The 26,847-nt window shown below is 53.0% G+C and overlaps 1 protein-coding gene and 1 long non-coding RNA gene across 2 annotated transcripts; one reads left to right on the forward strand and one right to left on the reverse strand.

The window, feature by feature from the left end:
- MELTF (melanotransferrin) lies at nucleotides 1–25,653 on the forward strand. The gene is made up of 16 exons (XM_081537983.1): nucleotides 1–181; nucleotides 1,933–2,087; nucleotides 3,408–3,507; nucleotides 5,744–5,926; nucleotides 7,552–7,708; nucleotides 8,854–8,921; nucleotides 11,809–11,996; nucleotides 12,531–12,711; nucleotides 13,595–13,746; nucleotides 16,232–16,328; nucleotides 17,247–17,441; nucleotides 18,362–18,518; nucleotides 18,621–18,688; nucleotides 20,474–20,661; nucleotides 22,820–23,018; nucleotides 23,477–25,653. The coding sequence occupies exons 1-16, from the start codon at nucleotides 133–135 to the stop codon at nucleotides 23,557–23,559; spliced, it is 2,220 nt and encodes a 739-aa protein (XP_081394109.1). The 5' UTR covers nucleotides 1–132; the 3' UTR covers nucleotides 23,560–25,653.
- LOC145525137 (uncharacterized) lies at nucleotides 11,543–13,044 on the reverse strand. The gene is made up of 4 exons (XR_014068033.1): nucleotides 12,927–13,044; nucleotides 12,325–12,432; nucleotides 11,801–12,083; nucleotides 11,543–11,662 (listed from the first exon to the last, which is right to left on the reverse strand). It is a non-coding gene; the product is annotated as an uncharacterized LOC145525137 (long non-coding RNA).
- Nucleotides 25,654–26,847: the final 1,194 nt, after the last annotated feature.

Consider the following 26,847-nt stretch of genomic DNA (forward strand, 5'->3'; position numbering starts at 1 on the left):
ACGTCCCGGCGCTCTTAAGGAGCTGAAGGCCAGTGCCAGAGAGGAAGAAGGAAGAAAGGCCCGCTACTGCTGACCCTCTGAGACCCAGAAGTAGACAAAACCCGCGCCCAGCCAGCCCCAGCTAGCTGCGCCATGCGGGGTCCCAGCGTGGCTCTGTGGCTCTTCCTGACTCTGCGCACTGGTGAGACCCCGCCGCCCGGCCCTGGGAGACGGAGCTGGGGCGGGGGTCCTGGGTTCTCCAGCCACAACCCCCACCCCCACCCACAGGAGGGTCTCGCGGGCTGAAAAGTGTGTCCTGAACCTTGTCTCCCGGGAAAGAGGGGAGATGTAGAAAGGCGCGAAGGACGACAGGGGAGGGTACTAGCACTGACCCGAACAGATCAGGATGTCTGGAGGGCTTCTTGGAGGAAGCGGCATTGAGCTGGGCATTGAAAAAGCTAAGGTAGACAAGGAGAGGCGCGGACAGAGGCATGGAGGCGAGAGTCCTGGAATGCGGAGAGGAGGTCCGGAGAGTGAATTCTCCTGATGCCTAGGAAGCCCAGGGAGAGTCTGGGAGCCAGAGAGGCTCTACTTTTTCCGGAGGGAGGCAGGAGAAGACTCTGAGGGGCTGGAGAGGAGGAGATGAGAGATACTGCCCTGGAGACCGCTCCAGGGTGCCCAGCATGGACAGAGGAGGGGGTGCAGGCAGGGTCTTCTCCTTCGGCAGGCCACTCTCAAGGGAGTCAGGATCCCTGACGCTGAGACTTGAGGCAGGACCTCCCAAGGAGCTGCCCGCAGGGATCGCAGGCGGAGGCTGGTGAAAGGATGGCTTCAAGCCACTGCTCTGACCATCAGTACAGAAAATGGACCTGCCACTCCGGTCAGGGCCAGCAGTTGCCAGATCTACCAGGGTGCAGCTTTGGAGCACTGGAGAGGGGAGAGCAGGTCTACATCCCCGGGGCGGAGCTGGGGGATTCCAAGAGGGGCAGGAGGGAGACTGAAGGAATCTGCAGTCTTGACCCTTGGAGTAGGGATAGGAAGCACAGACTGCCTTGGGAGGGTCCCTGAATGGTGGAAATGGACCCAAAGCCTCAGGGCAGGTCTGGCTGGGAGGGTGATTAGTGGAGGAGGCTCCCTGCTGGGCCCCTAGACTGGGAGCTCTCTGGAACTCTGACCTGGTCAGATCCCAGGACCCAAGAGGGTCCCCACCAGAGGAGGGGCCTAAGTGGAAGTCAACTGAGGACCCTGTATCCTGACTCTCTACAGAGGTTTACTTCTAGCGCAGAAGGTATTGCCCTCATCTGCTTTCTCAGACAATAAAACAGTCTCAGAGAGGTCAAATAAGTTGCCTGAAGTCACCAGCTGGAGGAAGAGGAACTTGAGGCCAACCTGCTGACTCCCCTCCCTCCCCTTGTCAGGGGCCTGGAGCTTTGCCCACAGAGGGTGGGTCTGCAGTGGATGAAACCACCGATGCTGCAAGGGGCGCAAGTCTCCTCAGGGGGCAGCCACAACCATTTCCTGGTCTCATGACCGAGTTCATGATGGGGGCCCAGGGACACTGCTGAGGGAGAGGACCCAGTCCAGCACTCTCTTGCTAGAGGACACAAAGACTCAAGAGGTGCAGGAACCAGCTGGTGCTCCTTCCATCCACCAGGCTGTGCTCCAGGCCGGGGAGGGGTGGGTGAGGAAAATCCTGCTGCTACACTGGGAGACCCTCCCTGGCCAATGCAAAGGGCCAGATGTCTGCCCCCGGGCAAGGGCAGGGAATGCATGGCCCACACACAGCTTTACAGGTGAGCCCAGCCCCTTCCCGGGCTGCAACACGTCTTTGTGCCCTAGCACCCCACAGTAGGAGGGCAGGACTGTGGCGAGGACTGGCTATTTGCGCTGAAGGGTCCCAGAGTGGGCTGGGGCTGCAGGGGCCTGGCCTCACTGTCCCCCGCCCGTCCCCAGTGCTTGGCGGGATGGAGGTGCGGTGGTGCACCATCTCAGACCCAGAGCAGCAGAAGTGCAGTGACATGAGCAAGGCCTTCCAGCAAGCGGGCATCCAGCCCTCTGTCCTGTGTGTCCAGGGCACCTCTGCTGACCACTGCATCCAGCTCATCACGGTGAGTCCTCTCCCTTCCGTTCTGCCCAGACAAGAGGGCTGTGACTCAGGAGGGAGCACACAACAGCCTCTTTCACTGGGAAAGGTTCCCAAGTCCTCCTGCCAGGGCCGGGCGATAGGATGGCCTGAGTTTCCCTGGCAACAAGGGCCAGCCAGTTTCCTGCCGAGGAGGCGCAGGCCAGGCGCTGGGAGGCCCCGGGAGGGCCCTGCTCAGGCGCTGGTGGGGAAAGGTGTCTGAGAGGCAGAGTTTCCTTACAGAGAGCCCTTCTACATGGGGGACATGACCCACCCCACCCAGGAGAGCACGTACAACAGACCACTCAGTGGCCCACAGCAGTTTCTCCCTCCTCCCTGGAGTTTTCTAGAACAGGGCTTGTGTCTTTTCTGGGGCAGGAGGAACAGAGCCAGCGGTCCTGGGTGGGTGAGTGGGGAGTGGGAGAGATTTCCTGAGTGGTGGGAGGTCTGCTAACTAGCACTGACAGTTAAGAGGTAGGACTTTAGTGCAGGACAAGGTGTGGAGGGAAGCACTGGGGAAAGGAACAAGGGCACCTGAGTCTTCCTTCCGGTTCCACCCTGGAAACTCCCCCAGAGCGAATCCAGTCCGAGTCCATGTGGCCAGGGGCTTGGATCAACCATAAGGGTGCAAACCAATTATGTGGAGCCATCATTCTATCTGTGACCCCATTTGTGTTTTTTAAAACAAAAAGGAATAAACTGAACTGAAAAGAGCATCTGTAGGATTCAACCTGCATCTTAGAGAGAAAACCCGGGGAACAGGTTAGCAGTAGAGACGGGGGGTTGAGAAACAAGAAAGTGAGGGAGACTCACTTTTCACTACTTTTCATTTTGTGCTTATTTTTAGCTATCTGTATCTATTATAGTGCTTAGTCTCTCAGTCATGTCCGACTCTTTGCGACCCCATGCACTGTAGCCTGCCAGGCTCCTCTGTCCATGAGACTTTCCAGGCAAGAACACTGGAGCGGGTTGCCATGCCCTGCTCTAGGAAATCTTCCTGACCCAGGGATTGAACCCAGGTCTCCCTCATTGCAGGCGGATTCTTTACCATCTGAGCCACCAGAGTCCAATAAAATTAAAAATAATATAATTAGAAAAATAAGGTGAGCACTTGGTCCTGATGAGGGGAGACCCCTGGGCCCTGGCAGTGAGGGGCCTGCAAGGCTGAGCAGGACGGGACTCCTGGGCCAGATGGGAGGACTGTGTGCACCCCCAGGGCTATTTGAGGGCAGACTGGTGGGCATCCCCGAGTTCCTGGCTAAGCGGCCTTGGGGCCAGGCTGCGCTGACCCACGTGTTCCCAGCAGGCCCAGGAGGCTGATGCCATCACTCTGGATGGAGGAGCCATTTACCAGGCGGGGAAGGAGCACAGCCTGAAGCCCGTGGTGGGCGAGGTGTACGATCAAGGTCAGAGGGCAAGTGGGAAGGGTGGCAGGAAAGAGGAGGTCGCTCAGAGGTATGTCATTGCTGGGCTTGGCCCGACCCCGCGGCCCCAGAGCTGGTCAGTGGTCCTGTCCCCAGAGTGTCCCGCCCTTGAGACCTGGGGGTACCGGAGACACACAGGGCTGACCTGAGTTTGTTCTTCCTCATGGGGAGCCCAGCAGCCCCCTGTCACCCATTAGCTGTTACTGAGGGGCTGTCCCACAGCTGGTGTAAGGCTGGGCATGAAAGCCATGTGAACAAGGAGTCAGTGAGGCCTAGCTGCCTGCATCCCAGTGGCTTCCTGCATCCCAGTGGCCTCTGTGAGATACGGCGGGGATTGGGGACAGGCCAGACAGGAAGTGGTGACCAGGAGCTGCAGAGCCCAACAGACCATGAAGGAACCCTGGTTCTGCCCTTGCCGTCATCTTCTGAGACCCTGGATGCCCTCCACACTCCCTCCTCTGGACCATAACATCAGGACAGTGATCCCTGCCCTGTCATGTGGATTCAGTGACCTGGTCTGTGTGCCCCTGACACATGGGGGCACTCAGGAGTGTGGGTCCTGCACTCACACCACATCTGCCTCTGGCTCAGCCTGCTGGTTGGATCCTCCTCCCCACCTGTCCAGTGCCTCTAGTCTCTCCAAGCCCAGCTCAGCTGTCACCACCAAAGAGCTCCCCTGGGCCCTCCCACCCCTGAAAAGGCCTCTCCTTCCTGTTTTTCAGACCACTCACTCACTCCAAAGGTCCTGTCCCCTCTGTCTGTCTTCTCTGCCCTCACCACAGCGAGTCCCCTGAGGCGGGCCTGGTCCGCATCCTTGTATAGCCCTGGTGCCTGGTACCCAGCACAGGGTCTCACTTGGTCACTTGATAACTGTCAGTGGACACAGGACATGGTCCAGCCCTGCAAACCGCCAGCCTTTCCACTCAATGGCCAGGAACAGCCCTGCCTCGTGGGCCCCAGACACAGCTCTTCCTCTTTTAATTAATTCAACATGTTCATTGAGCACCTCTATGCCAGTCATGAGCATAGACCAGTAAACAAGAGAGCCTGTTCCTGCCCTCACAGAGCAGGAGTCACATGGTAAATAAACGCCAAACGCTTCAGTTACAGGTGTGCTGGGTGCTGTGAGTGCAGTAATGGCCATGAAGGAGAAGATAAGGGCGATGGGAGACCTGCTGACCTAAAGCAGCAGGAGGGCTTTTCTGGAGACGTGAGCTCTGAGGAAGGCCCAGAGAGGAAAGAGCTTGGCGCATTCAGGGAGCTAGAAAGGAAGGAGTGTGGGGAGTCAGAGGGTGAGACCAGATGGGGCTACTTAGATTGGCACAGGCCGGGCTCAGGTGTGCAGGGAATTACACCGGCTTGGTTTTCTTGAACTTAACTTCTGATCATGGACATCTCACCGCCCCTGGACAGTTGTGTGCGTGTCTGTGTGTGTGTGCTGGGATGCTCCCTGTCATCGGACCCCATAGAGGAGTCATCCCTGTCTTGACTGAATAGCCTCTTCCAGGCAACATTTGGTCCAGGGGGCTCTATTGCAAGGCTGTAGACCCTTGCCTACCCACATGCAGCCCATTCATCTGACAGTCATCAAGTGACCAAGTGAGACCCTATTCTGGGTAACCTGGACTGGGGCTACACAAGGATGCAGACCAGGCCCATCTCAGGCGACTCACTGTGGCTATTTGGGATAACTCACTTGAGTGATTTGGGACCACATTGCTAGTGTTTCTCTTCCAGTCTTTCTATACTCCCACCTCCGGCCCAGAACTGAGAAATCACGTTTTTCTAAACTGGGGGAAGCCCCTGCCCTGCTCCCTCTGCTCCTCCCAACCACCCTTATTCCCATAACAGGACACTATTCCCTCAATTTCTCTAAGTTCTCCTAAGGGCCTATACTTTTGGAAAACAAAAGACTTACAGGCTACTTCTGCTTTTGGTCTGGCTGCAGAGCTCCCTTGATGTGTGCAAATGTAGTGCCAGCTGGCTTGGGAAGGAAAGGGGGGAAATTAATGCATGAATTAACATCTCAGGATAATAGCTACCACCTGAGGCTGGTGGGGGCGGGGTCTTGTCATGACATGGGCATTGCACCCCCTTGCTATCTCAGTACTAGAACACTGCACACGCCCTTCTCCCTCTGCCCTCCCAGGCAGAGTCCCAGCCTCTCTTGCAGCTTCTCCCTTGCCATCCTCACTGCTCTCCTCTCCCCTCCTTCTAGAGATTGGTACCTCATACTATGCCGTAGCTGTGGTCAAGAGGAGCTCCCATGTGACCATCAACACCCTGAAAGGCGTGAAGTCCTGCCACACGGGCATCAACCGGACGGTGGGCTGGAACGTGCCCGTGGGCTACCTGGTAGACAGCGGCCGCCTCTCGGTGATGGGCTGTGATGTCCTCAGAGGTGAGGGCTTGGCCGCCAGAGGCTTCTTCCGCAAGGGCTCTGCTTTTCCCTCATAGGACACCCTCTCCCCTGGCTCACCTTCTCGGCGCCCTTTAAGGAGCAGCACAGTCCCTCCTCCCCTAGGCCTTCAGGACACCTGGTCAGTGACAGCACTCCCTCCTCTCCTGCTGGCCAGCCTGGTGTTGCACCACTTACATTCCTGGTTAGTCGGCTCCTCCAGACACTGGGCCCTCATCCCGGCTTCCACAGCACAGCCAAGCACAGGGCCCACAAGAGGCCCACAAAGGCCACCCCACGGGAGACTGTGAATCGCCCAGGAGTGCCTCGCACCCGGGCTAGACATGGTTTCTATTTCCATAAATGTGCTATCAGCTTCACAGGATCAGAAGCTGTATTTTTCCAGGACTCAAACGAGGCTTGTACCCAGGAAGCTCACAAGTGGCTAATCAGAGCCCCACATTGATTCACGGGTGATGAGAATAGGGTTGTCCTGCAGATGAAATGTGTCCCTGAGAGTCGAGTGGAGGCAGGGGGCTCCGGGGGCCCTGGCCGGGAGCCCAGAGCCCTGGTTCTCATGCTTTGGGCTTCTTTTCCCAGTCAGCCGCTGGCCATTGTGCTGTGTCAATCTGAGGTGGCCTCCGACACATGACAACTACATTATTATCAAACTGCTTTCTTGGGACTATAGCACACCTCAGACAGAGTTTCGGGTGTCCCCAAACCCTGTATCCCTGAACAGGCTGCCTCCTGGTTTGTCTGCACCTGGGAGAGCACGTCGTCTTTCAAAGCCCTCACAGACTTTTCTGTGAGGACACATGAGTGAAAACCCTGGCTCAGCATGGCCTGCCCTCAGAAAGATTACACAATGAACTTCACTCTCCTCCCCTGCAAAATGGGGAGGTTAAGACTTACTACAATGCTGTGGTTTGGAGGACTGAGATCATGCACACAGTGCCTTTGCAGAATGCACAGGGTGTGCGCTCGCTGCTGGGAGCTGCTGTTACTATGAGCTCAACCTCTATACCTCCCGGTGGGCTTCTCACAGGGGTGCACACACACACACAAACCCACACACTACACACATGCGGGCTACCTCCGCCTGCATACACACATACACAGATACTCTGCCCCCACAGAGCGCCACGCATAAGAACCTGGAAGCCATGTCCTCTCAAATGGTGATCAGGAGTGGGAGGTTTACCAGCCACTTGGCACATTTATTAAATATCTACTGCCCTGTGAGGACACAAAGACCGAGAAAGGAACCCGCCTTGGAAGCTGAGCACGATGCAACTGGCCCAGTGTAGTACCAGCCTTTGCTCACCCTACATGGCACTAGGGTGTAACTGGGCACAGGATAAATATTTTCCAAGAGGGTGGACTTGGGGCCTGGGTGCTTGAAGAGGCCCCCAAATCCTGCAGATCCCGACCCTCTTCACCAACCAGGCCTCCTTCTGATCGGATCCAGCTCCCCAGGTCTGCTCAGACTGGAATCTGGAGAGTCCAGCTGGGTCCCTGGGGAGCCCAGCCCTCCTGACTACAGCCTGAGTGGCCCGAGCCCTCCCTGGAGGATGGCGTGGGGGTCTGATGCTGTGCGATTGACCCCCCTCTGTCTTCTTCCACAGCTGTCAGCGACTATTTTGGGGGCAGCTGTGTCCCGGGGGCAGGAGAGACCAGTTACTCAGAGTCCCTCTGTCGCCTCTGCCGGGGAGACACCGCTGGGGAAGGAGTGTGTGACAAGAGCCCCCTGGAGAGATACTATGACTACAGCGGGGCCTTCCGGTGAGAGGGGCTGGGGTGGGGCCACAAGCGCTGGGGAAAAACACCTTGGCATTGAATGGGCCCCTAGGGGAGTGGTGATGTCAGCTGCATCTCATCAAAGCACCCTTTATATAGTTCATGTGCCTGGTTAGTTTAAAAACCTCAAACCAGAATATGCCAGACAGGATTTACTCATAAAATCAACATGTTTGGTATATTTAGAGAAGTAAGGGCTCAGAGAAAAGAAAATGGCAAAAACGGCACTTTGCTGCTCCCAGGTCCCCATTCTGGTGTCTGAGACCAGCAGGGAGGATGCTGGAGTGGGGCAAGTGTGGCAGGGACCCCCAAGGCTTGAACTCGGGGCTCGCCTCTCTCTGCTCCTATTCAGGCTGGCCCTTTAGATCAGCGCTCCACGGAGACAAGAGTCTCTTAACTGCTTGTAGGGCCCTTCCATCTGTCCACAAAGGAGGAAACATGTCCGGTTGGGACTGGCATGGAAGCCTCCTGGTTTCCTCTCTCCACCCTGGCTGCAGTGTTTCCACCTGGAACCCGAGAGCCCCAGAATGTAACAGGGGAAATGAAGTTTGGGGCACAGAGGGAGAAATGATTCTTGGTCCTCCAAGTCAGAGACTCACCCACCCTGCCTTTCCTAGAGACATGCCCCAGTCCAGTCCCGGCTTGTTTGCTGACCGTAGGGAGGTGCTCTGATCTGCCTCCTTCACTGGGCAGTGACAGATGGAGGATCCATAAAGTTTTGGGCCTTCCACACAGGGTTATTGGTGTGGCGTGAGAAGGTCTAGCCCAATCCCCTGCCTCAGTACAGAGTCATCTTCAAAACATCCTGAGCGTTAAGGCTGCCGATCAAGCAGCTGCCCTATGAGCACCCGCTCCTTTCAGGCCCCAAGCTCAGCTGCACAGAATCTACATGGATTATAAAGGATCTCTCTCTAGGGGAGCCGCTTTCTCATCCCTGCTTTAGAGGCAATAAAGGTTAGGAAGGTTTCACAACTTGCCAAAGCCACACAGATTGGGGAACTGGAACCCGGGCTGCATGACTGTGAAACCCATGCCCGCCGAGACCCCACCCAGCATGGCCCAGGCCAGACCTCCAGAGGTGGAGGATGGCAGCTGGACCCCAGCCTGCCTCATTGCTTCCACCTGCGCAGGTGCCTGGCAGAAGGGGCTGGGGACGTGGCCTTTGTGAAGCACAGCACAGTGCTGGAGAACACAGATGGTGAGTGGAGGGGCTCGCCCCCAGCGGCGGGTCTCAGGCCCCGTAAACCTCCGTGACGGAAAGGAAGAAATGGGTCTCACCAGTGGAGCTTAACTGCTCTGAGGACAAGGGAGCTAGTGAGCGGCTCTGCCCTGCTCTGGTACATATCTGGCCGTGGGTTCATTTTCCATGTGAAGATTGGGTTCTGCTTTTGAAAAAAAAAGTTTATAAACCTCTGCACTAGCTGTCATCTACTGCCCCCTTCCAGCCTTTGCTCCTTTTCCTGAAGAGCCATCCCCTTACCCCAGATGAGGACTTACTAAAGATGGGTTCGTGTTATGTGTTGATTCATTATACCACCGTCATTTAAAAATTTTTAGATTTTTAAATAATTGAGCTTTAAAAGAATTGCAAGAATAATTCAAAAAACTTCCATTTATTCTTTATCCAGATTCCAGCTCTGAGCATTTGCCACATGGAATTGATCATTCTTTCTGTATGTGTGTATATGTGTGTGTTTCTGAACCATTTTAGAGTATGTTTGCTCACATCACACCCTTTAATACTTTAGTACATATCTCCTAAGAACAAGGTGATGTGGACCTCACCACAGTGCAGTTATCAAATTCAGGAAATGTAGCATGGACATAATATCTAAGGTGCATTACACCATATTCCAGATTCACCAATTGTCAATTCTGTCCTTTGCCGCAATTTTTTCAGGCCAGGACCTGATTTAGGATCACGCATGGTATTTAGTTGTTAGGTTGCTTTAGCTTTCCTTAACTTCAAATAGTTTCTCAATCTTTCTTTGTTTTTAGTGACACTGACATTTTTGAAGAGTCGGGTCAGTTATTTTATAGAATGTACTCTAATTTGGATTTGCCTAAGAATCTTTTATTTTTTTTAATTGAAGTATAATTTATGTACAGCAAAATGCACCCTTTTTGAAGTACTGTTTTGCTAAAAATACACTGTTGTATAACCACCACCACCACAATCAAGATAGTGACTGTGGGGACTTCCCTGGTGACCCAGTGGATAAACTGCTCTCTTAATGCAGGGGGCGCAGGTTCAATCCCTAGTCAGGGAACTAGATCCCACATGCCACAACTGAGAGCTGGCTCAGCCTAAATAAATAAATAAAAAAGACTAAATAAATAAAATATATGTTAAAAAAAATAACACAGTGACTGTGGCAGACCTTTCACCCCAAAGTTCCATCATACCGCTTTCTGGTCAGTCCCTCCCAACCCCCTCCCGTTGATTGATGGCTGCCAATCAACGTTTTGTCTGTACAGTTCATGTTCCATCATGTCTGATCATTGTCTTCTTTAAAAAAACCGTTATCTCATTTTTTATTGTTATTATTTCCCTTTAAATTAGAAGGTCCATAGTGTAGTCTGACATTCATGGAGGCAAACAGCATGAGCCAGATTCAAGAGAAAAATGATCTGAAAAAAAGACATAGGATTGTCTCCAGAACACGACAATCCTGTAATGAATCAAGCAAACAAGAATTTGGAAGGTGGAGAAAGAATTATGGATATATTGGGTTATAATCATTTAAAATTTTGATGCTAATCTAAGGAAATCTAAGAAAGTAATTATTTAAAGAGTTGTCTTCAAAGATTGCAACAAGATTGGTAAGAGCAAAAGAGTGGTATTGACATAAATGTGCAAAGTAGTGAAGTAATATGGCTTTAATTGTCCCTAGTGAAGGAAAACAGGAGTGGCAGATTGAAATACCTAAATGATACATTTGTCTGGGGGAAGGCCAAGTGATCCCCTAGAATTCTATTACAAAGGTTTTGCAGCAGTTTAAAAATAGAGGAAAGTAGAGGAGAGGGACAGAATGACACTGAGTAACTGTTGCTATAAATTATCATGCAGTCATTAAAAATGACCTTTATGGAGTTTTCCAAACTATTACTTTCTTGGTTTTTTGGTTTGTTTTTAAATAGCTTTGGAGAGAATAGAATGTTTGTGATCACACAAATTATCTTTTTCCCTCCTATTATCTAGCAACGGTTTATCCTCCTCATTTTAAAATTTAAAAGTCATTAAAATATTGTTATGTAGGGCCATCTGTGGTATATTTTATTGCATGAGTTACAATCCTTAAAATTAGTCTTATTAATATTCCTGTTTGGTGATGATATTCAGTCTTCTAAATGAGTTTTATGGAAAGCTTCCAGTAATGTGGAAAAATATTTTTAAATAAGTGAAAAAAAATAGGATGTAAAATTGCCTACCATGTATGGTTTTAACCATATTTAAAATGGTTAGAGGATAGAATAGAAAAAAGAACATGGAGGGAAAATACCAAAATATTAATAGTTGGAGTTGTGGGTGTGAAGCTTCGAGAATTTGCCCTCTTCTCTCTTGGCCATGGTTCTGGAAAATTCTGTCAGGGTTTGTTTCCACCATTGCCCTATGCTCGGAACTAAATTTAGTCCCAGATGGCAGTGGTGAACTCCTGATATATTTCTCTCTCATCCTCAGTTTCTCTTACTTTCTTATTCTTTTCGTCTTTAATAAGCAGTTCTGTTTATATGTGTTATTTTATTGTCAGATATCTCAAATCCATTTTATTAGAAATTGGTGACAAATTTAAAATGTAAGTAAATAGACACAGTCTATAGAGACACCTGATTTTATACAGTGCGGCCACCAAGCTCCTCTTCATTCTGAGTTCTGGTTCTCACCTCCTGGTTTGATTCTGGGTTCTCACTTCTTGGTGTGGTTCTTGTTCTCACTTCCTGTGAGGGTTGCTTTTCACTGTGTGTCTGTGGTCCATGACACCCTAGGCTCTCCCCAGGCCCCCTCCCAAGGGTTCTCCCTGATGTCCTCACCAAGCCCCACCCAGGACAGGAGTTGGCTCACGACAGGATTCCCACCTTTCTAGGGAAAACCCTGCCCTCCTGGGGCCAGGCACTGCTGTCACAGGACTTTGAGCTGCTGTGCCGGGATGGCACCCGGGCTGATGTCACCGAATGGAGGCGATGCCACCTGGCTCGGGTACCAGCTCATGCCGTGGTGGTCCGGGCCGACACAGATGGAGGCCTCATCTTCCGGCTGCTCAACGAAGGCCAGGTGAGTTCAGGGCACCCCACACAGCTTCTCAGGGTGGCGGGACCTTCTTGTCTTTCACCAGGGTGGGGGCTCAGAGTCATCCCGGTGCTGCACCAGCCAGACCAGGGGCAGGACCCAGAGGCAGAACATACGAGCAAATAAACAAAATGACAAAACCAATAAATGTCGAAGTACACCATTAATTAAATATGGTGGATAATGTTTTGCTGATACTGCTGCACAGAAGAGCAGCAAGTTTCTGCCCACAGGCCACACCAGCTTTAGTTAGTTTTGTTCATCCACACCACCGAGTTCGGCCCCACTGCTTGTGCTCAGTACCACTGCACACCTGAGCCTTGAGCCATGTGTTCAGTCAGCTGAGTATGAAAAGGCAGAATGCACTGGGGAGCACAAAGGAAGGAGAGAGATCATGTGGTCCTCAGAATGGGTGCCTGGCCTGCGGGCACAGGAAGAAGGAAGTGGGAGCTGAACTAGGAGGAAAGTATTCTCCCCTCAGTACATCATCAGCCCCCACCCCTGCCCCTTGACACACAGCGTCTGTTCAGCCATGAGGGTAGCAGCTTCCACATGTTCAGCTCTGAGGCCTATGGCCAGAAGAACCTGCTATTCAAAGACGCCACCTCCGAGCTGGTGCCCATCGCCACGCAGACCTATGAGGCATGGCTGGGCCGCGAATACCTGCATGCCATGAAGGGTCTCCTCTGTGACCCCAACCGTAAGTCTACCTTTCTCTTTTACTGCTGGCCCCAGCCTGACCATGGGTGTGGTCAGGCTTGCTGGAGAGGTGTCCAGAGGAGGACACACACCCCAGGAGGTGTGTGTGCTTCATGGCCTCAATGGGAACCTATTTCTTCCACCTCCCTGCCTCTCATGGTTGGGGAAGAACCATCTCTGGAATCAAATGGCAGCACTATACCCTGGAAACTCTACCTGCACTGGGGGGTGGGATCCAGAACCCTAGGGTCTGTCTTGGGAAGGGTCGCTTTGCCCCTCCACCCAGTATTTGTCAAGTCCTGTCTTTCTCCCTCACTGTGCCTTGCTTCTCCCAGAATGCCTCACTCCTCCCACAATGCCCCCATTCTCCCACGGTGCCTCACTCCTCCTACAATGCCCCCATTCTCCCATGGTGCCTCACTCCTCCCACAATGCCTCCATTCTCCCACAGTGCCTCACTCCTCCCACAATGCCCCCATCCTCCCACAGTGCCTCACTCCTCCTCCTCACCATGTGGCCATGGCCCTGGTTCTGGCACTGTTTCTCACCTGGACCATTACAGTAGTCTACCAATGACTTCATGCCTCTAGCCCCCACCTCCATGTATCCACCACCTACAGCCAGAGAGATGCTGTGCCAGACCTGAGTTAGATACATGACAGCCATGATCTGCCTCAAGCCTTCTCACAGCCCCATGAAAGGGGTTCCATCCTCCCCTTTCTGGGTAAGGAAACAGGATCAGATGGATAAATAAGTTACTCTTATAGCTAACCATGGAAAGAAAGAGCCAGAATTTCTCTTGGGTCTGATTCCAGGCTCTTCCTGCTGAGGGCCAGCCCCTGATGCAGGCCAGTGTGGTCACATGCTCACACCCACATTTATAGGGCTGCCCCACTACCTGCGCTGGTGTGTGCTGTCCACGCCCGAGATCCAGAAGTGTGGAGACATGGCTGTGGCCTTCAGCCGGCAGAGGCTCAAGCCAGAGATCCAGTGTGTGTCAGCTGAGTCCCCCCAGCAGTGCATGGAGAGAATCCAGGTGGGAACTGCGTCCAGAGGGCAGAGCGGGCCAGGTGGGCAGGCAGTGGCAGTGCCTGGGATGGTCCTTACTGGTCCTCCCTCTGCCTACCTGGTCTGGAGGATACAGGGCAGCCTAAGGAAAAGAAAGTCTCCTATGACAATGCCACAGAGAAAGGGGAGGAGGAAGTTGCTACAGGAAGCAGCCACCACACCTTGGCAAGGGGTGAGGGGGGCAGGGAGAAGGGGGCTGTTTCCCTTGGGGGAGCCCAGGGACTCCTCCCTGCTGAGCAGTGGGCCAGGAGCAGAAGGACCATGAGACTGGCCCAGCTTGGCACTGATGACCCTGTGGCCTTGGGCAAATCCTTTTCCCTTTCTGAGTCTCAGTTTTCCCTTGTGCACATTGAGGGGGGGGCATTGGATCATCGTTTATTAAACTGCAATGCAATCAGAAATACATTTTACATCACAATCTAGCACACAAAAAAGTTTTCTTTCAGAAATAAACCTGTAAAAATATATATCCCTTATAGAGAGGTATGAAACCAAACAGTGCTTACCTTTACTAAGTACAATGTGTGCTAATAGTTTCTGTGTATTCTATCCTAGTCTTATTTTTTTAAGCTTATCATGGCCCATTAAATTGATTAAGCATTCATTAATATGCTGCCACCTGTAGTTAAAAGCACTGACCCTGGTCTTGAGACCCATTCAGCTCTGTCCTGCTTTGCTTCTCTGACTGGAGACTGAGGCCAGGAGTGAGAAGCAGTCCCATGGCCCTGCAGCCAGGGCTGAGGTCCTACTGTGGTCACAGGGGTCTCCTCTGCTCCTGGACTGCTTCCCTCCTGTTTTTTAAGATCAACTAGGGTGGGGCCTGATGATGAGGAGCCCTTTTCAAGGTGGTCCCCAAGTGCAGGCCAAGTCACATGCCCTGGGGTGTCCACCCTGCCCCAGCCAGGCAGCACATTGACTTGAGAAGAGGCAAGCAGGCAGGAATGACATGGGGCCAGGATCATGACACTAACAATCTCATAAACACTCACTTCCCATGTACCTCGCACTGTGCTAAACCTTCACGTGGGTGACCTCAGTTAATCCTCACGATGACACTTGTTGGGTGGGTATGGTTACTATCAGAGGTAGAGACTGAGGCTAGGGGAGGCTGAGGAAGTAACTTGCTCCAGGACACCCAGGTCAAGGGTGGGGGAACCTCTCTCCCTAGAGGTTGCCTGGAGCCTGATGTGGCGCTGAAGGAGGGGAGACCAGCTGGAATCGAGGAAGGAAGATTCAGGGGTGGGGACTCTTCTTTTCCGAGTTGTGGGCAGGCTGTCCTGTGGAGTAGTGTCTGGTTCCAGGGGCCCCAGACCAGGCAGAGCTGCAGGGAGATGCAGCTCTCTCCAGGAACAATTCCTCTCTCCATCTGAGCTCACAGAGGGCCACAGGATGAAAGGACTGGCATTTGGGGCCTCCTGAGAACCCCAGCAAAAGGCTCAGAGATCCTCAGTTCTAACTTCTAAGGCTCTCAGAGATGATGTCCAATATAACTCTAATATCCATTTCCTGCCTGACCACAGTGACCTAGGAAAGCAGGGGTCAGCTGGCCTGGCCCCTGGACTGTGGCTTAGGGTCTGGGTTCCTCCTCAGCCTCCTGATGGGTAGAAGGGCTAAATGAGAGGGGAGGGGTCCCCAAGAGACTCCCCCTTAGGCTCAGAATATCAACATTACTGCCTTTATTCTGTCATCATAACTTCATGCCTCAGCCCTGGACCGTGTGGGACACCTTCCTGGGGTGCAGCTGTCCCCTCTCTCCCTGGGCCCCACCTCCTTCCTTGGGGTATGGGTTGATTATCAGTTAATCTCTTTGCAGGGTCTGAGGATCCACCTGTCCAGAGGCTTCAGAATGGACAAGTGGGGATGGGGCACAGGTGACCGGAGGGCTCTAGAGGTTTCTGAGGGGAGATGGACCTGGGCTACTCCTGAGGCAGGGCTCTATCCCTCAACCCTGGAGCCTCCTCGCATGGACCCTGAGACTGTCTTCTTTTCAGACCTGGCTTGTTCACCCATTCACGCACACATTTGAGAAGTGTGTAATGCACTCATGCTGTATGCCAGTCCTTGGCCAGGTTCTGGGGATGCAGTGCAATGCCCAGGTCTCTGAGGCTGGCAAGCCATGGGGAGACCCACATGGAGCATGAGAGCAGGCACTGTGCTAGATTCTGCTCAGAACAGGGTCTGGTAACAGGAGACCCTCAGAAAGCATTTGCTGTAAGATTGAAAGACACCCATGAATGGGAATGCTGATGCTGGATGGTTTCAGGTCTCTGGTCCTCCAAGCATCCTTACAAGGAGAGGAAGGGGCAGATGGGGCAGGATAGGGTTCCCAAGGGAAGGGAGCCTGAGGCCAGAGTTATTGAGAGGCCCAGCTTTGGCACCTCTTTCAGATCCCGACACCCAGAGCTGTCTGGGGACCCACCTCAGCTTGACCACTCTTTCTGTCCCCTCTGCAGGCTGGGCAAATTGACGCTGTAACTCTAAAGGGCGAGGACATTTACACAGCAGGGAAGACATATGGCCTGGTTCCAGCAGCCGGGGAGCACTATGCCCGTGAGTGCAGGTGCCAGCCCACTGGCCTCAGTAGGGAGGTGGTTTTTTTTTGTTTTTTTTTTATAAAAACTTCTCCAAAAGAGTCTTTCTCCCAGTTGCTGTCTGTCACAGGCAAACCACTCTGGCCCCAGGCACAGTGTATCCACCCAGTCACTGGAAGTCTGGCAGGCTTTGGCGAACTTTCTGTGAAGGGTCAGAGAGTAAACACTTCAGGCTCTGCAGGCCACATACAGACTCTGCTGCATGTTCTTTTTTTAAACAACATTTTATAAAAATTATTTTTAGCTTGCATCCCAAGCTGTACAAAAACAAGCTGAGTAATTTGCCAGGGTCTGAACTAGAAAGCCTCCTCGGCCTCTTCCATCCAGACCATGTGGCTCATGGCAGGTGGCCCTGGGACCCAACTTCCTGTCAGCTCATGAACACCTTTTCAATGGCTGGGGCCCAGGTGCTCTGTCCCTAGGTCTACTAATCTCAGGTCCACTCTACTTGGACGTGAGAACTCTCTCATCTTAGGGAAAGTGCATCTGCAACCTCAGGTATGCTTCCACTTTTCTCCCAGGAGGTGAGAAAAATACCAACTGAGTGTAAGGAAAGAAAGAAATTTTTCTGGAATTTCAGCAGTTGGAGCTGCTGAAAAGTAGAGCCCCACAGGCTGTCCCTCAGCAATGAGGGGACACACAGAGGTCTCTCGCTGCCAGATACGCTCTCTGAACAACCTCCTGGCCCTTGGCCTGGGCACTCTTGAGTCCGGGTAGCCAGGGCCTGACAGCAGTGGGGAGCAGTGTGTGGGGCCAGAGTCACTGCTCTGAGGTCAAAGCAACTGGAGGGAACAAATTGCAGGCTCTGGCCCTGGCTCTTGCTCAGCCGAAGCCGCTAAGCACAGATAAAGGGCCTCACTGGTGTCCCCTTCCCCAGCGGAGGACAGGAGTAACTCGTACTTCGTGGTGGCCGTGGTGAAGCGGAACAGTTCCTATGCCTTCACCCTGGATGAGCTGCGGGGCAAGCGCTCCTGCCACCCGGGCTTCGGCAGCCCCGCGGGCTGGGACATCCCTGTGGGTGCCCTTGTGCAGAGGGGCTTCATCCGGCCCAGGGACTGCGATGTCCTCACAGGTACTGCCCCCCGCAGACCCACACACATGCAAGCTCTTCTTGGGGATTCACTGGGGTCAGGGCCAGTTCTGAGGGTTGAGGTCCTCTCCCAGCAGGACCCCAGAGAAGGTAGCCCCAGAGAGATTTCCTCTTCCTCCTTGATGTGCCTCTGCTCTCAGAAAAGTTGGGGGATATTCTTGGCCACACCCAGGACAATGGTGTCTGGTTCTGTGGAGGGTACCAGGTCCCCGACCCACTTACTCAGAGTGGAATATTTCCAGGGGGGTGGGGAGCAGGCCAAGTGCATGGCTCTAGGCCTGGTTCACACCGTCCTGGCTCACAGGCTGTCTAGTCCAGTCACTGGGCATCTGGGGGACCTTGTTGGGAAGTGGCCAGCCATCTATATAAGTGCTGAAGAAGACACGTTTACACAGCACCTACCATATGCCATAGGCAGGGCCCTCCCTGGGTGTTAAATCATGCACATTCATGGTGCGAGGAAGGCAGGAGGAAGCTGGCTGTACACACACCTCTGTCTCGGCTGGCACGTTGGAGGAAAATAACACATCTTTTTTCTAACCACCCACACAAGCACATGTAAGGTGTTAGGACTGGCTGCGCCCACTCCCAGACAGCTGGGCAGTTGCTCTGACTGGAACAGAAGAGTTTATGAGGTAGTGAGTTCCCTGTCCCTGAGGGAGTTCAAGGGAAGGTGGGTTCTTCTACCAGAGGTTGTCAGCGAGGGGTCTCATATCTAGACAATCTCTGCATTCCCCCATCCCTGTGATCCTCACAGGAGGGGACATGCCGTTCTGAGCTGGATGGGCAGGAGCAAATAGGTGGCCTTGAGCCGTAGCGCCAGGCGAGGGGGGCAGATCTGTGGGGGAGCAGTCACCTTCTCTGCCATGGCCCCTCAACTCAGCCCTCTCCCTCTGCCCCAGCGGTGAGTGAGTTCTTCAGTGCCAGCTGTGTGCCCGTGAACAACCCCAAAAACTACCCCTCCTCACTGTGCGCACTCTGCGTGGGGGATGAGCAAGGCCGCAACAAGTGTGTGGGCAACAGCCAGGAGAGGTACTACGGCTACAGTGGCGCCTTCAGGTACCCGGTGGGCTGGGGCCGGGCGGCAGGGGAGGGGGTCCTGGGGCCTGGGGCGAGGATGGGACCTCCTGCCGATGCCTGTCTTGACTTCTTGTGTGCCAGGTGCCTGGTGGAAAATGCAGGGGATGTTGCCTTTGTCAAGCACACAACGGTCTTTGACAACACAAATGGTATGTGTCAGCCCTAGGACATGACAGAGCCAGACTGGTAGGGCTCTTCCCCATCTCCAGCAGAATCTAGCACTAGATGTTGCTGGGATTGCAGGCCAAGTGGCAGCAGGGAAAGACTGAGTCCAGAAGGCTTTGCCCCTTGGGGAGCCCAGGAGCCCAAGGGCCAAACAGTAAGAACAGGCCTCGGGCTACATATCCAAGTGCACAGGTCACCTGACAGTCTATTTCTCTGGAAGCCAAATCCCTATTCTACCAAAATGGTAGACACTCAGTCAGTTTGGAGAAACCCCTTCCAGGGTGTTTACATGGCACCAAGATGTGTGGGTAGGGTGGCAGGGAGAGCTCGCCCCAGAGTCATCAGTTTACATTAGCATCTTGTGTTTGTTCCTGAGCACATCAATGCCATGTGCAGGGAAGTCACTCTGCAGCCCCAAGATGCGTGAGGCAAGGCATGCCCCCCATTCACATCATAAGGTGGTATTTTTCTCTGGAGTCACCTTCCTGGGCTCCACTGGGGAGAAGAAGCCAGGAAGTCTGCTCAGGGACCCCAAAGCCCCCACCTGAAGTTCTACTGGGTTGCAGGCCTGTACATCACTCCCCTGCCCCGTTCTGTTCTCCCTCCTTGGGGAATCTATGCATTTTGAAGACTGGAAACTATTTCCCTTCAACACTTTTTGTTTGCATTTTCTGTATACTCTGCCTACACCCCAGGCTTTGCAACCCCAAACGCTGGAAGCTAAGTCTTCTCCACTCTGTCCTAACACATCTCTTCCCAGGAACTCAGGGCAGAAAGGCAGAAGGCCTGAAGGGGAGGTGGAGATTGGTGAAGGGAAAGCAAGACATGCAGGAAAAAAACATCAGTCAGTATTTGAAAACTCAGATCCCACCGTGCCTATGAAAGTCACTAAGGCTGAAAATCAGTTGCCTCAACAGAGCTAGAAGGGTTCCAGGCCCTGTTGTCATAACCCCCTCACCTGCCAACCACCCGCCAATAGCACTGGGGGTCATCCCCCAGAAGGAGGGAGCAGTGAGCCCTGCCTGGTACCACCCTGTGCCCTCTGTGTCCTGGGCTGGGGGTTCAGGGAGGAGACGGGACCCTTGCAAGGTTCACCTGCAGAGAGGCACCCACCTCCCAGAGCCACTCACACTTTTTTTTATCTCTACTCAAGGACCCACCTGGAGTTCCTCCTGGAGATAGAAAGGCAGCATATACTAAGTGAATACATGAAGGCACAAAATAATGTGACTCCTGAAAGTAATGTTTGTCAGGAAGCCTTGGGACCAGCCACCTGCATCAGAATTACTGAGTTACTGGTTTAAAATGCAGATTCCTGGGTCCCATTCTAGACCTACCTGATGAGATTCTTTGCAAGAAGGACATTTGAAATTGCCTCTTATAGATCAACACATGATGTTTTACTCCATCTGGCTTGAGAACTTCAGCTGTTAGGGGAGAGTCCATTGTACCCTCAGGCCTGAGACCTATGACACACAGATGGAGTTCTTTGCCTGGAAGTGATTAAGAGCCTCAGTTTCTCCACCTGTAAAATGGGAGTGATTATATAGTTCATTGCTACATGGTACATGCTTCTTATTCCCTACAAATAACATTATAAGCCCAGCTGAGTACTCTCACTCTGGTAATAGAGCAGAGCAGTTGAAGAATGGAGAGGGTTGGGGAGCTGGCCAGATATCACTACCTCTCCCCAGTCAAGGACTTGGGGTCCCTGAGGAGAGCAGTCTCTCTCTATCCTCTCCCTCCCTCCCTCTTCTTCATCCCCTCAGGCCACAGTTCTGAGCCCTGGGCTGCTGAGCTCATGTCGGAGGACTACGAGCTGCTGTGTCCCAATGGGGCCCGGGCTGAGGTGACCCAGTTTGCAGCCTGCAACCTGGCACAGATACCATCCCATGCTGTCATGGTCCGGCCGGACACCAACATCTTCACTGTGTATGGACTGCTGGACAAGGCCCAGGTGAGCGAGGGCAGGAGGTGCCCCACTGGGTGGCTTGCGGGCGTGGGGATGGTGACAGAGGCGAGCCAAGGCCCTTGGTCACCTCAGTCTACCTGGAGCAGACGTCAGGAGAAACTGAGGAAATTCTAGGAAATTTTGCAGAAATTCTGTGAATGTCAGTTAGTCAAGGCCATCCCTCCAACCGCTGACCCCTCTGTCTCCTGCATCATTAATTTTCCCTTCTCAGCCAGACCAATCCCACCAACATACAAACCTGCTATTATTTCTACCATCCTGTAAAAACAAGTGAACCTTCTTTTGGTCTCACATCCCCTTATAACCATAACCCCACTCCCTTTTACAGCAGAATTCCTTCAAAGAGCCATCTGTAGTCTAAAGTCATCAATTCCTCCTTTCCTGGTCTCTCTCAAGAATGGAGACTACTCTAGACAAGCCCCACCAGGGTGCTGTGACTGCCTTGGTCAAGGTCTCACTGACCCATGCTGCTAAATCCTGTGGCTATTTCTCAGTCCACGTCTCCCTGACCTCTCAGCAGCACTGGCTGCAGCTCCCTCTTCCTGAAGTTCACCACCATCCTGAGTGCAGTTTCCCCCTTGGCTCCCCAGGCCCCATGCCCCCTACCTGCCTGGCTCTCCTGCTACCTCTCTAGCCTCTCCAGCCTCTCCTCCATCTCCTTTGCTGGTTCTTCCTCATTTCCCTGGCTAGTAACCACTGGAGTGCCCCCAGGGTTCATCCTAAGCCCTCTTCTCTGTCGGCACCTATACCCCTATTGATCTCACCTAGCCCCAGGTCATTAACTACCATCCATATACTGATAACTGCTAAGTGTACATCCTCAACCCTGCTTAAGTCTCACCCTTTAATCTCAAACATGCATCTTTGGCAGCTGCCTATTTGACATTTCCATTTCTAACAGGCGTCTTGACCTGAGCAAGTCAAAGTTGGACTCCTCTTTTTCCCTCCGTCTTCCCCACTTCAGCGAATAGCAGCCTCAGACTTCCCATTTCCTCAGAAGTCAGGTCAGACTCCTGTCTTCCTCTCATGCCCTACTTCCAGTCCATCAACAAATCCTATTGGCCACACTTTCAAAACACATCTGAAATTTGAACCCAGGCCGTCTGACAATACTGTCCCAGGTTCCAAACCTTCCCCTCTACACACCACCAACCTGATGTAGACTGAAATTGACTTCATTTCCCTCCGTCCATAAGCACCACAGACTTGCAGAGCCAGCTGACCTTCCAGGCCGGTTCCTAACCTTGGAAATGATGTTTAATCTCATCTTTCCTATGGAATCCCTTTGTCTCAGGAGTTCTTAACTCTGGGTCTGTGGGCTTCCCCAAGGGTTCCAAAACCCTCTGAAGTGATGTGGGGGAAGAGCCCTGTATGGATGTGCACTTTTCTGGGGAGAAGGCCGAGAGCTTTCATCAGATCCTCACGAGGATCCATGAGTCCCCCCAAAAGATCAATAGCCACATTACTCTTTCTTTCCCCCTTGACCAGTATTTGAAGGCTGAAATGGGCATTTGTCCATGTTCTTCTGATGTCCTGTATGTATTCCTCATTTCTCACATCCCTTCTGGCCTTTTTACTGACTGTCTCAGGGCAGGAGCCGTAGCACACTCACCCTGAGAACCCTCAGCAGGGAAGAGAACAGCTCCGCAAGAACCTCTTGGGTGCGAGGAGGATGGGTTAGTAAAGGATATTCAACTTACCTAGTACTTTCTTAGTACTGGTATCAGAATGAATGGCTCTCTTATGAAATCATTTTCATTGGGCGTAAAGGATACCCGTAAAACAGAGTGAGGAAGCCTGGTAGAAAAGGATGAGGACTGCTGAGCAGACTTAGCAAATACCTCAGTAATCTCATCGACATCCTCTCTCATTTCTGAGTCTTTCTTTCTGTGGAGGCTCAGGCTTCAGTATCCAAGAGCTGGTTTGGTTTGATGTTTCTGGATGGCTGTCTTACTGTGGTGGCTCTGGTCATCTCTTACTCCACATCAGCTTTGGTGACAGAGGTCAATGAGTCGATGATTTTAAAGCAGTCTTGGCACCTGACTTTCCTTGCTCCTTGGTGCATAAAGCAATTAATGGCAAGTGATACCCAGGTGACCATTTGTGAGCCCAGATGCAAAGCAGATCTGCTGTGTGCTTCCAGGACCTGTTTGGAGATGACCACAATAAGAATGGGTTCAAAATATTCGACTCCTCCAGCTATCATGGACAAGACCTGCTTTTCAAGGATGCTACCATCCGGGTGGTACCGGTGGGAGAGAAGACGACATATCGTGACTGGCTGGGCCCTGACTACGTGGTGGCTCTGGAAGGGATGCTGTCTCAGCAGTGCTCAGGCACAGGTAGGACAGGCCGGCAGGGTCACACCCCACAGAAGAGTAGGCACAATCCCCGGGCATCCCCCCAAGTCTTTCTCCCCAAACCATGAGTGAACCAAAGGGTGCTCTGGGTCTTTGCAAATGATCGAGATGAAGTGCCCTGGGACAGTCTGAACAGTTATAGCAGAAACACTGGCTGTGGATTCCAGACAGACCTGGATAATGAATATGAATGTTAAAAATAATCATCCAAAGAGGATTCAGGCAACTGCATAAATATACATGTAGTGTAATTTTGAAAGAAATGAATATGTAAAGAAACGAAGGGAAAGAAAAATTGTAATAGGGTAGCAAGAGGGAGGCTGGAGTGTGTTTAGTACACAAAAAATACGCTCCATCTAGTCCTGCACATGAGTGGCAGTGGGCCACAAACACAGCTCCTGGCACTTCAAGGCCCTAACTGTCTGTGTTTAATCCCTCAGCGACCGCAGCCTCCAGGGTCTCCCTACTCCTGCTGCTGCTCCCGTTGGCCCTCACGGCCAGCCTCCTCCAGCCCTGCATCTGAAGCATCTCTGGGCCAGCCTTGCCCTCCTTTGGAATGGAAACCTATTCAGAAATGGCTCTAAATCAGGCTGTTCTCCTCAGTAAATCTGGTTAACACAGCTCAGAGACAAAAATGTGTGATGGGAAAGGAAGCGTGAAAACCCATGGCGCTCCTCAGGGCTGCGATTCCGACACTGAAGTTTCTGATTGCTTCAAAGTGGAATAAAGATGCGTGTTAAAGCAAAGTGCCCCCAACCGGACTGAGCGGGTCCCTCCTGCTGGAACCCAGCCTCTGCCTCCCAGGCACCACCTGTCCCTCCGCTACCTGAGGTGGCACGCTGGCCCGCCTCCAGTCACGCCCCACCCACAGGCTGGCACAGCCGCTTCCCTGCAGGTCTGCAGGCTCCCACCACACGGATCCTCACCAGTCTCGGGTTTGGAAAAGACTGGTTGCCAAGGAAACGGGCTGAACCTGAGCTTCCCACATGGCCCTCTCTGCTGGAACTCGCCCTGCTGAGCTGCCTAGGGGGGCCTGGTGAGATGACAGGCCTGCCGGCCCCTCCCTGCTGGTTCCCACCTCCTCCTCTGGGGAATGGACACCGCACCCAGCACCTCCCATCAGCCCCCGCTCCGTCTGTCCTCTGGACTCCCTGTTCCAGCCTCCCTCGTGAGGATACTGTGTGTCTGTCCACTGAGGCAGTACCTGATGAGGCTGGAGCCAGGCCCTCCAAGGAGGCAAAGCTTCTGGGCACTCACAGCCCTTTGTCCTTGCCTTCTGCGGCTTGGCATGGCCAGGACCATTGATTGTGCTGGGCTGGGAAGGCCAGGGCTGGACCCTAGGGATGAAGTCCTCAAGGGTCCTGGGGCAATGGAAATGCCTCTAAGAATTTTTACTAGGTAGGGGGCTTGATGCAGGGTTGGAGGTCTAAAATCTTGCCTAAATACCTGTCTGTGGTAAGAAGGGCAGGCCTCAGAACAAGGCATGATCTGTGTGCCCTGCCCTTTGGTAGTTCAGCTGCACCAGGCTCTGTCCTGGGGCTCAGCCCCGTCAGCAGGAATCCCCACTCCTGAGTTTCCTCCTCTTAGGCTCCATCAGTTTACCCACTCCTGCCCTGCTGTGATGTCCACCGCCCTGGAGCTATTCCTGTACCTCTGGCAGCAGTGGTTTCCTCCAAATTAAAGGGTTCAGCCTTCAGGGCTACCCAGTGATCTCCAGGTGCTCAAGTGTGGGGGGGGTGCCTCTGAAGAGCTGGGGATGAAGAGGTGCCATTCTGTTTGTCAGAGGAGCCTCAGGCCAGTGAGGGGCTGAGGGGAGTCCCGGCTCCTCAGGTGTGAACACGGGGTCTCTTCCTCCTAGCCGTCCTCTGACTGGGCCCAAGGGCCACTCATTCCAGAGGAAGGCTCCATCCTCCCCATCCCCTTCAAGTCAGTGGAAAGTGCTGGGAGAGGGTCTCCATTATCGCCATGGTTGTTTGGAGAGCACGAAAAAGTTCCCTGAACTGCCAGCTCTTACTCTGAAATCTGCTGCCTTAAAAAAAATGAAAAAAAGAAACGAGAGCAAGCCACCTTCGTCAGCAGACTGGGAGCTGCGTGGGCCTGGAGCTATTTGCATCTCCGTCTGTGGGGGCCTCGGGGATGCTGATGACAGGCTGGGCTCCCAGTGCTTCGCCCCCACCTGTGGGCGTTGGGATGGATCCCTTCCATCCTCAGCGGAGAAGGAGGCCACGGTCACACCGTCCTGAGGAGTCCTGGCCCCTACCCCACTGTGAGGGGCCAGAAGGAGCCGGCCTCAGCTACCAAGCTTGTACCCTCTTCTCTGAAAGAGCAAAATAATTTTTCTCTGACTTGATTGTTTGATTTTTTTTTTCAAAGGGAGATTTGTGCAGTGAGGAGTGTATTACCATGTGGCCGCCCTGAGCCAGTGTGCTGCCCAGGGTGTGACACTGTACTGTGAGCCCCTCGAGGGTGTGACCTGCCCGAGTGCTGGGTGACTTCTGACTGTCAGGTGACAGCAAGGAGCCACCGCTGTGTTAGTACCCGTGAAAGACATTGGTTTGTTCTTTTAAATAAAGCCAAACAACCCTGCACTGGCTGAGGCTTGGATTCTGATAGAAAACTGCTGATGATGGTTCACTTTTTTCTTCTTAAGTGGTCAGAGGTCTGCATGCCCTAGGTCACCCCCCTGCCTCCCAGAAGGACAGATTCCACTCAGAACCACGGTCAGGAACCAGTCCGAGCCTCCATCCAGCGAGGCCCACAACTCCCTTCTCCAGTACGGACTGGTTCTCTGGCCTCAGCCATCCCAGCACATCCCAGCTGACTCCGTCCTCTCAGCCTCTTAGGCATCTGTTCCTCTGGGGACCAGGTGCAGAGCAGTGCAGTCTCCACCACCCCCTGCCCTTTGTCTCCAAAATAAGTCACCCACATCGTTCCTTTGGCAAGCTGGCTGCTAACTCACTGGAGGAAGGGAAGGAGAGGTCAGTCCTCACAGTGGGCACTCTCTGCCCTGTACTGAAGTGTGGCAGGTGGGCTGGGCTTGGCTGGTGCCCTACACTCACTTGGGAAGTGGAGGTTCTTAGTGCTCCCCTCTCCCAGGGCTCCCACCCTTCATTCTTCCCCAAGCCTGCCTTCTTCCCTCCCTCCCTTCCTCTATCCCTCCTCACAGCCACCTCACAGAGCTGGGCCCCCTGCTCCCCGCAGCATCCAATCACCATTAAGCGAGGAAGCCTGGGGTCCTAGCAGCAGAAGCTGATAATGTTGCTCTGCACCACATGGCTCGGGTTTGGACAATCAGCTCTCCTGATGCTGTCCCTGCCTCTTCTAATCCTTTGGGGGAGTTAATTAAATCCAAGCCACAGCTCCTCATCTAAACAACAAGCAGAATAATAATACCCACCTGATGAGGTTGTTGTGAAGATAGGATATTTATACTATATGTAAAACACTCAGCACTGTGCTTGGCACATAACAAGGGCAGGAGACATTAGCTATTGCTACTACTGTAACTCTGGGATCTGGATTTGGGGGCTTAAGTTTCAGATTCCTGGGGGAGAAATCTGGAAGTGGGTCAGGTGACTCCTGCTGGACCAATCACCTCTGGCCACAGAGGCCCCAGAGAAAGATGAGATTAAAGAATTGTGAGTCAGGCAGCCACTCACCCCAGCTGGTTTAGGTGACATTTGGCATTCGTTGAGCAAATATTTATTAATACCCACTATTAGTACCCCTAGCCCTGAGCAAGACAGACCTCGGGCCTGGGCTTTATTACTGAAGAAACCTCGATGTGGCACGAATCCCTGGGGATCTTGTT

Source organism: Giraffa tippelskirchi, chromosome 2 (genome assembly GCF_054371585.1).
Source record: "Giraffa tippelskirchi isolate mGirTip1 chromosome 2, T2T-mGirTip1v1.2.pri, whole genome shotgun sequence".
In the NCBI taxonomy this organism is placed as follows: domain Eukaryota; kingdom Metazoa; phylum Chordata; class Mammalia; order Artiodactyla; family Giraffidae; genus Giraffa; species Giraffa tippelskirchi.